The 12,461-nt window shown below is 38.8% G+C and overlaps 1 protein-coding gene across 5 annotated transcripts in view; it reads left to right on the forward strand.

Annotated features, from left to right (window-relative positions):
- The window catches only part of LOC136865935 (alpha-N-acetylgalactosaminidase), a 112,728-nt gene that overhangs the window by 67,632 nt on the left and 32,635 nt on the right, over nucleotides 1-12,461 (forward strand). For all 5 annotated transcript variants that reach the window (XM_067142485.2, XM_067142486.2, XM_067142487.2 and 2 more), the window contains one exon: nucleotides 1,711-1,805. In XM_067142485.2, the coding sequence (XP_066998586.1) occupies nucleotides 1,711-1,805 (95 nt within the window). The remainder of the gene's footprint in view (nucleotides 1-1,710; nucleotides 1,806-12,461) is intronic.

Genomic DNA, 12,461 nt, shown 5'->3' on the forward strand with positions numbered 1-12,461 from the left:
CTACAACCCGTTCCTTGACCAATTAATTACTGAACCAACCTGTATAACGAAAACTTCTAGCTCTACACTAGATTTATTCCTTACTATCCTCAGTATTGAAGACACAAGTCATCCGCGCCTTTTCTGACCACCTAGTAGTTACAGCCACCCTAAAATACAAGAAACCACCAGTAAAAAGGTGTGACTATAGCTACAAAAAAGCTGACTGGGAACTACTATCACATCTTCTCAGAAAACATATACGCACCGCATTATCTTCAAACACTGTGGACATCAATTTGGTGTGGTCTAGATGGCAAGGAAGTTTCTTCACTGTGTTGACAAAGCAGTGCCTAAAGTATAAATCGGTACGAAGGAAAACTCTCCATGGATCACGAAAGAAATCATCAAAATGATACGCAAAAGGAACGTTCTTTACAGGAAATGGAAACAGGATACAAGCAATCTTATGTGGGACAAATATAAATGCATGAGGAACACAACCAAGCAACTCATCCGCGAAGAATACAAAAAATACATAAACAAGATAAGTGGCAACAGCAAAGACATGTGGACATTCCTGGATAGAAAATATGGCAACTCAGCACAAGTGCATTCTACTAACAGAACAACTGTTACCTCCCCAGAGGCCATCGCCACAACGTTCAAGGAGAAATTTAAAGGGAACTTTAATGAGCCAGGGAAAAGTACCCGAACACAACTCAGCCATCGCCCCTCTCACTCTCCAACCTTTACTTCACAGAGTACAAGGTAATTAACAGCCTCCGAAAGACTCAACCACATGCTGCTTCCGGGCCGGTCAACATACCTGCAATTATTTTAGTGCAGTGCGCTGAAGCATTAGCACCCTCCTTGTGCGCCCTGTTCAACTTATCAATTAACAGTGGCTGTGTACCCAGTGAATGGAAGTGTGCAAACTTGGTACCAATTTTCAAAAGTGAAGGAAGAGATTACATTGATAATTATGGGCCGGTGGCAATAACATCACTAATTTGTAAGAGTATGGAGTGATTAGTAGCAAGGAACGTGTTTGAATTCTTACAGGAAGGAGACCTGATCGACAATACTCAGCATAGATTCCTCCCGGTAAGTTCTTGTGCAACCTTCTTAACGAAAGTTGTTGATGACTGGCAGTGTTACTTGGATCAACCGGTTGTGATCCAGGTAGACTGCCTGTCACTTATTGGAGCAAAGTCTTCGACCAGGTGCCGCATGAACGACTTCTGTTAACGCCGATAAAACTGGGCTGTTTTCAAACTCAGTCATTAAATTACTTTTGTTTATTACCTATTTAACAATTTGAAGGTCTTGATCAATTGTAGTGAAGTTGTGCCCGGTATCCCTCGTGTGAACGCTCATGACAGAGTGTTTTCTGTGTTTTGATGCATTGTAATGCTCTAGGTACCTAGTTCTGAAACTTTGACCAGTTTTTCCCACATGAGAAAAACTTAGACATGCCAACAAGCGACAGCCTTTATGTATGTAAATCATGAAAAAAATAATTATATTCCTTCTGTCATTCAGCCTTTAAGTTAGGAAGCAGTTCAGATCATCATTGTCCAGTATCAAATACAGTGTACAACATTTTCTTTTCTAGTACTAGATTTTTATTTAATTTTTTTTTGGTATGGCAAAAACCAAAAAGTACAACTATTAAAATTCAGCCTTTTTAATGATTTTTTTTTTTTTTTTTTTTTTTTTTTTTTGCAGGTTATCCTGAATTTGGGTACTACCTTAACAGGACGGGAAGACCAATGATCTATTCCTGCAGTTGGCCTGTTTATCAAATTTATGCTGGCATGTCGGTAAGTTCTGAGTATAACATGAACGTAACCTTACTTTGACTGTAGGTTGAACTGCATTTCGTTCAAGTAAGGTTCTATGAAAGAGTTTCAAGTGGGGTTTGTTCACCTTACATTACTTTCCATTGCCGAAAATTCTTCATGGCTTATACGAGGCGTGTTGACTATGCAGTTTGGTTCACATAGCTGTCAGCATGTATTCAGGAGATAGTGGGTTCAAACTCCACTGTCTACTACTCTGAAGATGGTTTTCCATGGCTTCCCATTTTCAGACCAGGCAGATGCTGGGGTTATACCTTAAGGCCACAGTCCTAGCCTTGTCCTATCCCATCATCACCACAAGATCTATATGTTTCTGGGCATCATACAACAAGTAGCAAAAGAATTAGCTCTTACCATATAGTTAAATTCATCCACCCTACTTCATAGCATCATCATAATAATAACAATGAAGATCCACTATAGTTCTTTCTTTATGAATGTTCATAGGCAATTCTGAACGGAACAGATGTTGAAAGGAACATGGCTTTTATACACACATCATCAGTGTTTAATCAAAATTTCAATTACAAGCAGGTCTTTCTTCCTCTTCAGAATGTGTCCGTTTTCCATATTTTATTTAACGGATGAGGGGAAACTTCCAGACCTCACGATGACAATTATCACAAAACTTCCTGGAGTGAACAAGCAAGAAACCAAAGTAACTGGTGTCAAGTGCAACATTTCACAATCATCTGCAGTCCCTAAATCATGTTCACAAAGAAATATTTTAAAAATATTTTAAAAATTTACATCTGAAGTGTGATATATATAGACACTGAAAGCCACAGTAAAGGGTCTTTGAAGACTTTCTGAAATTGGGATTGAGGAAGCTGGAGAGAGTATGTTATACTTGAATTGGTGATTTCCAGAAACCCACATATCTACTTTTGTTAATAACTGAGTTATCAGTGGATTCTGGTACTGTTAGGCAAAGCAAAGCAGAACATGGAGTCTGTTCATGATTAACTATAGATTTTAGAGTTTTCTTATCTGATGGTGTGTAGATGTTGTTGCTTAGACATGAGGGTGGGGTGGGGTGGGGTGGGGTGGGGTGGGGTGGGGTGGGGTGGGGTGGGGTGGGGTGGGGTGGGGTGGGGTGGGGTTTCTCAAATGATTTGTCAGTCTTCAAATGAGAACTGTTCCCAAGCTGAAAATCAGATCATGATAAAAGTGAGGTTGGAAATGTATCCTCCTTGCCGTCTGCCAGTGCTAAAATATTCTGGTTGTTTGAAGCTATGGAGGAGAGACATTGCATGGAGTTCGTCCAGTTAATCAAGGCTTCCCCTTTCTAGTCATCATCATTGCTATGCCTTAATTAAGGACATGGCCGCTTCCTTCCCACTCCTAGCCCTTTCCTATCCCATCTTTGCCATAAGACGTAGGGGAATGTCTGGAGGTACCGGACAGTTTAACTTTTCTTCCATAATTTTTTTATGTTTAATAGTTTAGTGTCCGATACCACCCGAATGACTCCCTTAAGAAACAACTGGAACTGAACAAGAACGTTTGGAAAGAAACCAATTCTAAACTCACAGTTACCCAAAAGGAGGGAGTATTTTCTTGCGCATATGCTGATGACATTGTAATTGGCTCAAAAGACATAACAAAACTACAGGAAACTGTAAATGACGTGCAAAATTGGTGCTCTGAAAACAAGCTGTTCATAAACATCTCAAAAATAGACACCACGATCTTCAGGAAAGGAGGGAGAGTACCCACCTCAGCAGAGATCTTCATTCGGGATAAAAAATTAAAGATAGTACCAGACATCAAATATTTAGGCATCACCCTGCAATTGAGCGCATATTGTTTCACAAAACATGTCACAGAGAAGGCAACTCAAGCAATGATGGCAATGCATGAAATAAAAGACATTAGATCACTCAGTCTGGAGACAGCAATGTTGCTATTCAGAGTAAAAATTCTTCCAATAATGACTTATGGCATTGAAATTATCTGATCACATTTAACAGTGAGGAACCTATCAACCTTGGAATGGGTGAAAGCGAACTATATAAAGAAGGTGATAGGTTTATCAAAAAAGACAAAATCTACACTTGTATATCTCCTGGCAAGGCAATCATTTCTCATAGAAGATCTCAGGACAAGTATGCCCCTACCGAACACCGGTGCATCAGAGAAACTGCTGGCAAAACTGACGGAGAAGAGAGAAGTAGTCCAATCAGACTTCTATGGCACAGGAGCAATGATAGATCGCTCGTGGACAAATGCTAATTTTGAATTAAGACATGTCATTACAAGATTAGCAGTTCACGGTTTACATCACCTACTCTGCAAATCAAAACACTTCCATGACCCACGTATAGACTGCGAGTGCACATTATGTGGAAAAACGTGTGAACAGTACCTCATTGAATTCTGTACAAGAAGAATAATGTCTATAAGTGATTATGCAAATATATAACCCATCAATGTAATCTATATTCTCAGTTATGGCTATTTAGCTGCATTAAATATATTATTAAACCCACGATATTGCACAGAAAGGAATACTGTTTCTGATAATGTACTTAAAATTCAATACAACTTATCCTTGTTCCTGCTACTTCTGGTAAAAATAGTCCGTGCTGGCCGAAAATCACACAAAGGACAAAAATACACCACTATTCATGAATGACTCTGCCTCTCAACCGAATAGGATGTTCCCTCCCTTCAAACATGCAGGTGGACTTGTGAGTAACTAAACAGGTTCTGCCTCATGCTGCTAACAAAGACGTCTGTGATTGTCCGACATCAGCTGCCGTCCGATACCTCCCGATCCTCCCCTATCTGTATTCGCAAATATAAAGACAGGAACTTTCCACCTAATCAGTACATTTAATCTATACTAATATTATAAAGAGGAAAAATTTGTATGTTTGTTTGTAACTATATATATATATATATGTATTTTTAAAATATTTCTTTGTGAACATGATTTATACCTTAATTATACCTTAATTAAGGCCACAGTCCTAGCCTTGTCCTATCCCATCATCACCACAAGATCTATATGTTTCTGGGCATCATACAACAAGTAGCAAAAGAATTAGCTCTTACCATATAGTTAAATTATTTTATTTTATTTTCAAAACAATTCGAAGGGGGGGGGGGGGGCGATGGGGGGAGATATACAAATATTAAAATAATAGACTAATATAGGCGAAATCAAATTTGTCGTACAAGGACGAGACAAAGCTCAATTTAATCCTCTTGACGCAAAGAACAAAACTCGGTAAGCCCTACGGGCCCTAAAACCAACCGTTACAGAGATATTGGCACCACACTACCCCTGCTCTAGGAATCAGATAAAGTAATGAACTGCCATAACCAAGGCAGCGTCAGCTCCAGGATTCTACAGCAGCGAAATTTTCTACAATAAATCACAAAAACTTAACATGTTATAGACATGAAAGTTAATATTTGGAATCCCATTTAAAAATAAAAGAACACAAATATTTGTTTTCAGAAAACCCACTTGGGGGGGGGGGGGTGAAAAGAAGTGAGAAAGGAGTTGAATTATTTATGTGAGGATACATATATCTCAAAAAATGAAGATGTTACAGACTTTAAAATTGGTACTTGGAATCTCCTTTAAAAATGAACACACTCTTTTTGGAAAATCCAGTTAAGGAGGTGAAAAGAATAAAAAAGCGGGTGAATTTCTAAAATGAGTATCTTCTTCTTCTATCGCTTTACGCACACATGTGGGGTTGTGGGTGCGAACTGTGTCACATATGTGGATTTGACCATGTTTTACGGCTGGATGCCCTTCCTGATGGTAACCGTATGTTTAGGGATGTACTCTATACTTCTAATATTATAAAGAGGAAAAATTTGTATATTTGTTTGTAACAGATAGACTCAAAAACTACTGAACCGATTTTAAAAATTACTTCACCTGTAGAAAGTTACATTGCCAGCGAGTAACATGGGCTGTATTTTATTTTCAAAACAATTCGAAGGGGGGGGGGGGGTGCGATGGGGTGAGATATACAAATATTAAAATAATAGGCTAATATAGGCGAAATCAAATTTGTTGTACAAGGACAAGACAAAGCTCATTTTAAGCCCCTTGACGCAAAGAACAAAACTCGGTAAACCGTTTGGGCCCGAAAACATGTTTTAAGGCCCTGAAACCAACCGTTATGGAGATATTGGAACCACACTACCCCTGCTCTAGGAATCGGATAAAGAAACGAACGGCCTTAACCAAGGCAGCGTCATTTCTAGGATTCTACAGCAGCTAGATTATGCATGTACGTTTGGGCATAGCTACCAACCAAAATTGATATGCAAATGACTTACTATCTGGAAAAAATAAACTGTTGTGTAAGACGCTCATAGCACTCCTTTGGGCAGGGATGGAAAGGGAGTGAAGTATAAAAATATTAGCCCCGGAGATTTCCATAGTACAGTGACAGCGGTTGCCGACGGGCCTCTATTTTTATGTACTGGCTTAGGTTTCAGCATTTTGCAGAGTCTGTTACCTATAGTTTAAACTATTTTCTATCAAATCCTGGAGTAGTAGGATCACTGTTGTTATTAGTGCCGATATTTTGGTCCACTTTTACAATCATTGTAACCATGAAAACAACCTATATACTGCACACAATTGTCAAGCCCATGACTTGAAAAAAATTCTCAACATTTATACTCAGATTCATTATATGATGTGCGACATGAGTGACAAGCCCTGAGAATTATAATTCTCGATAATTATAGTAATTTCTTTCATGCATCGCGTATTTCCTTGATCATTTGTAATAGTTACAAAATGTCGGATCAAACAAATACATTCAGTAATATTTATATTTGTGGTACTGTCTAGCAGAAGTATACTTACACTAAACCTGCAGGTTTCTGAAGGGAGCAGGTATATCTAGGTGGGAATGAAGGAAAAACATGGTAACAAAATATCTTAGAGATCAACGCTAATTAGGAACTAATATTTAGAGGCCCCATGAAGAAAAGAAGAAGATACACTATAATTCCAAACATGACAAATAATTTCTATGTACTTCAGTAAATACACCAGTGATATAAATATCTAATAAAGTCAGTCACACCGATAGTATGAGTAACTAAAGCCAGTTTCTGATAACCCGTATGAACAACGGGTACTTCTGTTAGTCTATTATAAAGTACTTAAAACATCCTAATATATCAGTACCGAGCTCGATAGCTGCAGTCGCTTAAATGCGGCCAGTATTCAGTATTCGGGAGATAGTAGGTTGAACCCCACTGTCGGCAGCCCTGAAGATGGTTTTCCGTGGTTTCCCATTTTCACACCAGGCAAATGCTAGGGCTGAACCTTAATTAAGGCCACGGCCGCTTCCTTCCCACTCATAGCCCTTTCCTGTCCCATCGTCGCCGTAAGACTTGTCGGTGCGACGTAAAGGAAATAGCAAAAATATATATATATATATATATCAGTACCAGTTTCGACCCTTTTAGTGGGTTATCTTCAGCTGAAGAACCTATCGTCTTGATAATAACAACTTATAATGCTAAAACACAGCTTGTCCTAATTATGAATGACTCATGCTAACTTAAGGTGATGTATTGTGGTAATAAAATATTATTGGAAAAATTGTTTTTAAAAGTCTGCAAAGTTCACAAGTTCGTTTCGATGCTGATCTTGATGTTCACTCATTTAAACCAGTGTTGCGTTGTTGACACACTGATTTGAAAATGTTTCAATGTTGAGCTGGCTAATGACTAATGTTAAAATAATGATATGCTAATACTTGAAGGAGTAACTTTGACAGTCTAGAAAGTTCACCAGTCCGTTAAAACACTGTTCTTGATGTTTTTACATATTCTCACTCATTCAATCCATTGTTTCAATGTTATTCACCTATTTTAAAATGTAAAATCTCTTATTGCTAAGTTATGTAGTGCTGTATTTATAAATTCCGCGTTAGTAGGAGATTTATTATTGCATGATGTATGTTGATGAGCTTGTATAAGGTCTTCATAAGCTCTGAGCTTACTGACGTATTTTCATGTTTTAAGTACTTTATAATAGAATAAATGTATTGATTAGGTGGAAAGTTCCCGTCTTTATATTTGTGAATACTTTAACCATCAATACGGACAATGAAGTTAATAGATTATAATATCCCCTATCTGTGTCAGTGTGAAGTGAAGCAAGTGGAGGCAAGGAGTGATTATTCCACTATTTAAGAAAGGTGACCGAAAGAAGTGTAACAACTATAGTCTGTCTCATGGATTAAATATATATGAGACTATCCTGGAGAGAAAAATCAGAAGATTTGTTGAACCTGAACTTGAGGAAGAACAACATGGATTTAGAGGGAACAGACCAACGCTAGACGTTAATTTTTCAACAAGAAATAATTTGGTGTGTATACACTGATTAATTGATTAATTTCGAAAATACTGGGATAAGAATAGAACGGTTATAGTTGTATTCTTGGATATTGAGGAGGCATATGATCATGTACCATGTAAACACATATGGGATTGCCTGAGACATAAAGAAGTGCCAGATGAGATTATAGCTCGAGTAAAACAGTTATATCGAGAGACAAAGAGCTGTGTGCAAATTCAAGGAGACAGGTCAAACTGTTTTGAAACCAAGAGCGGAGTCCAACAAGGAAATTGTCTATCACCACTTCTCTTCATTACTATAATGGATGAAGTTATAAAAGTAATGAAAATTAAGGATCAGACAACAAATGCACTTTTATTTGCTGATGAGGTTATGCTATGGGGTGAGACAGAAGCAGAAGTTCAAGCTAAACTAGATCTTTGGCAAGAAGAATTTGAAAAAATGGGAATGATCATCATCCAAACTAAAACCATCGGTTTAGTGATGAGTCGAAATCCTGAAGCAGTCCACCTGCAAGTGAAAAATGAAGAAGTAGACATTATCAATAACTTCAAATACTTAGGGAGCTTCGTTTCTTCTGGCAATATAATGAAGAATGTCAAGGAAAAGTTAGGTGAACTGAATGCAGTGGACTTTGCTGATGATATCATGATTTGGGGTGAAACAGAATAGAAAGTACAGACCAGACTCAACGTATGGAAATTCCATTCCAGGAATATAACCTCAACATCAGCAAGACCAAGACAATGGTGATGGCAGTCATCAGAGAAAAGCGTCCAGCAAGTGTGAAATCTCTCTCTCTCTCTCTCTCTCTCTCTCTTTTTTTTTTTTTTTTTTTTTTTTTTTTTTTTTTTTTTTTTTTGCAAGTTGCTTTACATCGCACCAACACAGATAGGTCTTATGGCGACAATGGCAGAGGGAAGGGCTAGGAATGGGGAGGAAGTGGCCGTGGCCTTAATTAGGGTACAGCCCCGACATTTGCCTGGTGTGAAAATGGGAAACCACGAAAAACCATGAAAACCATCATCAGGCCTGCCGACAAAGAGGTTCGAACTCACTATCTCCCGAATACTGGATACTGGCCGCACTTAAGTGACTGCAGCTATCGAGCTCAGTAAGTGTAAAACTAGGAGACCACCAGCTAGAGTATGTGGATAGTTTTCCTTACCTTGGAAGTGTAATCTCCAGTGATAATTTGGTCAGAAAGGAAATTACAAACAGAGTGCAAAAGGGATCAGAATTCTACCAACAAGTAAGAACACTTTTATGGGATGACATGATTCCAAAACCGGCCAAATTGATGATGTTTAACAGATATTTCATACCAGTATTGACCTATAGTATTGAAGCGTGCAACTTCACAAAAAGAGATTCATCAAGACTGCAAGCATCAGAGATGAAATTTCTTAGATCCACCATCCAGAAGACCAAGGTGGACAAGTTAAGAAATGAGGAGGTGAGGAAAGAAGCCGGAATAAAGACATCCCTATTAGACAGAATCGGCACATCTAGACTACGGTGGTATGGGCTTATGATGAAGATGGAGCCTACAAGAACAGCCAGAATAAATTTGGAAAGACAGGTGGAGGGGAAAAGACCTGCAGGAAGATCTAAAACTTGATAGATGGACATGATCAAGGTTGATCTAGTTGCCAGAGGATGGACAGTGGATGATGTTCTCCATGACAAGTTGTATATGGACAGGAAGAAATGGAAGAGGCTCATTAACAGTGACAAGGAAACTGGAACTGTACAATGATGATGATGTTTCTTCTTACAATACCATAAACCAAGAAATAGGCAATGGAATACAAGCTGCATCAAAATTCTACCACTCTGTCAATTACTTTGGGATGACTAATTTTCCCAAGCTTGCAAGTTCACGCTGTACAAAACATATCTTGTACCAATTCTAATATACGAACTGGAAGCAGCATCGTTGACTAGATCTGCACAAAGTCGCCTACAAGCCACTGAAATGAAGTTCCTTTGGTCATGTCTCCAAAAGACAAGGAGAGACAATAAAGGGATGAAAGTATTCAGCAACAACTTGGATTGGACAGGAACCTGTTGGAAAATTTAGAATAAAGCAGAAGACAGTGGTATGGACATATGAGAAGGATGGATGCAATAGTTGGAGATGTGTGGGATCTGGTAAATGCAGCACTGGTGAAGTTTAAGAAAGCGGAGAATGTTATCAGTGGAATACTGTGTAGGAGGGATACTGACTGGAGGATGATTGTGGATTTAAATGAGACTATGGAGTGGGTCTGTGGGAAACTGGGAGTGAAATTTCTAGATCCTAATGGGTGGGTAGGAGATAGGGATCTGTGCTCAGATGGCCTTCACTTAAACCGCAGTGGTACATATAAGTTAGGAAATTTGTTTGGAAGTGTTATAGGGAGGTACATTCAGGGAAACGGGATGGTCTAGGGAGCGGTGATAAAAAAACAGGGAACTGGAAATAAAGTAGAGATGACTTTTTTTTCCTTTTTTTTCTGCTAGGGGCTTTAAGTCGCACCGACACAGATAGGTCTTATGGCGACGATGGGATAGGAAAGGACTAGGAGTTGGAAGGAAGCGGCCGTGGCCTTAATTAAGGTACAGCCCCAGCATTTGGCTGGTGTGAAAATGGGAAACCACGGAAAACCATCTTCAGGGCTGCCGATAGTGGGATTCGAACCTACTATCTCCCGGATGCAAGCTCACGGCCGCGCGCCTCTACGCGCACGGCCAACTCGCCCGGTCATAAAAATGTTAGTGTTGAACTGTAGAGGTATTGTAAAGAAAGGAATAGAATTAAGTAATTTAATAGATATATACTTACCGGATATTGTAATAGGAGTTGAATCACGGCTGAGAAATTATATTATGAATGCAGAAATTTTCTCACGGAACTAGAGTGTGTTACATGTGATGAATATCATTTATGTGTGTATCGTAGAGAGAGGATAGGAATGGTGGGTGGGGGAGTATTCATTCTGGTGAAAGAAGAATTTGTAAGCTACAAAAAAGTTAAAGAAGAAAAAACATGAAATTTTAGGTGTAAGGCTCATTTCTAAAGATAATAGGCAACTTGATATCTTTGGAGTGTACAGACCTGGAAAGGGTAGCGCTGACATGGATTCAGAGGTAATTGATAAGATAATCAGCTATGTGGAAAACGGCATGGAATGGGATGTGATTGTAGCGGGAAATCTAAATTTACCAGGTCTCAATTGGGAAGGAAATGCGAACAAAAGGAAACACGACCAACAAATGGTAAGTAAGTTAATATGGGAAGGACAGCTGATTCAAAAAGTGATGGAACCAACTAGAGGGAAAAATATCCTGGATGTGGTGCTGGTAAAACCAGATAAGCTTTATAGGGAAACTGAAGTAATAGATCGTATTATTGATCATGAAGCTGTTTTTGTCGTAGTTAAAAATAAATGTGACAAAGGAAGGTCTTAAAAGTAGGACTTTTAGGCAGTACCATATGGCTGATAAAGCAGGCACGAGGCAGTTTCTAAAACGTAACCATGACCGGTGGATAACGGTAAATAAAAATGTAAACGGACTCTGGGATGGGTTTAAAGCAATTGTTGAGGAATGTGAAAACAAGTTTGTACCTTTAAAGGTGGTAAGGAATGGTAAGGACCCACCTTATTATGATAGAGGAATAAAGTGATTAAGAAGGAGGTGCAGATTGGAAAGAAATAGTTAGAAATGGTTGTGGAAGTAAGGAGAAATTGAAGGAACTTCCTAGGAAATTGAATCTAGCTAAGAAGGCAGCCAAGGATAACGTGATGGCAAGCATAATTGGCAAGCATAAATTTCCAATTTCTTTGAAATCATTGAAGAAAAGGCTAGGAAAACAACAGATAGGGAATCTGCCACCTGGGTGACTGCCCTAAATGCAGATCAGTATTGATTGATTGATTGATTGATTGATTGATTGATTGATTGATTGATTGATTGATTGATTGATTGATTGATTGAAACTCCAAGAGCATACTATGAAAGGAATGTTGTTGGTAAGAGACCCAGAGGGAGACCTGTGATAGTTGGGAAAAGCAAATTTTCAAAGACCTTGCCAAACGTGATGTAAATTGGCAGCAAAAGGTAGAACATCAGCTGTGGATGGAGCAGGATGAACTGGAAGTGGCTGGTAAACACCCGGACCCGGCTTGCTGGAGCAGAAAATCGATGATGATGATGATGATGTGGAATGGGTAGAACAGCTTCTACTCTACACAACTGAAGATGATCAGGTTCTC

This window comes from Anabrus simplex, chromosome 3 (assembly GCF_040414725.1).
Source record: "Anabrus simplex isolate iqAnaSimp1 chromosome 3, ASM4041472v1, whole genome shotgun sequence".
Taxonomy (NCBI): Eukaryota; Metazoa; Arthropoda; class Insecta; order Orthoptera; family Tettigoniidae; genus Anabrus; species Anabrus simplex.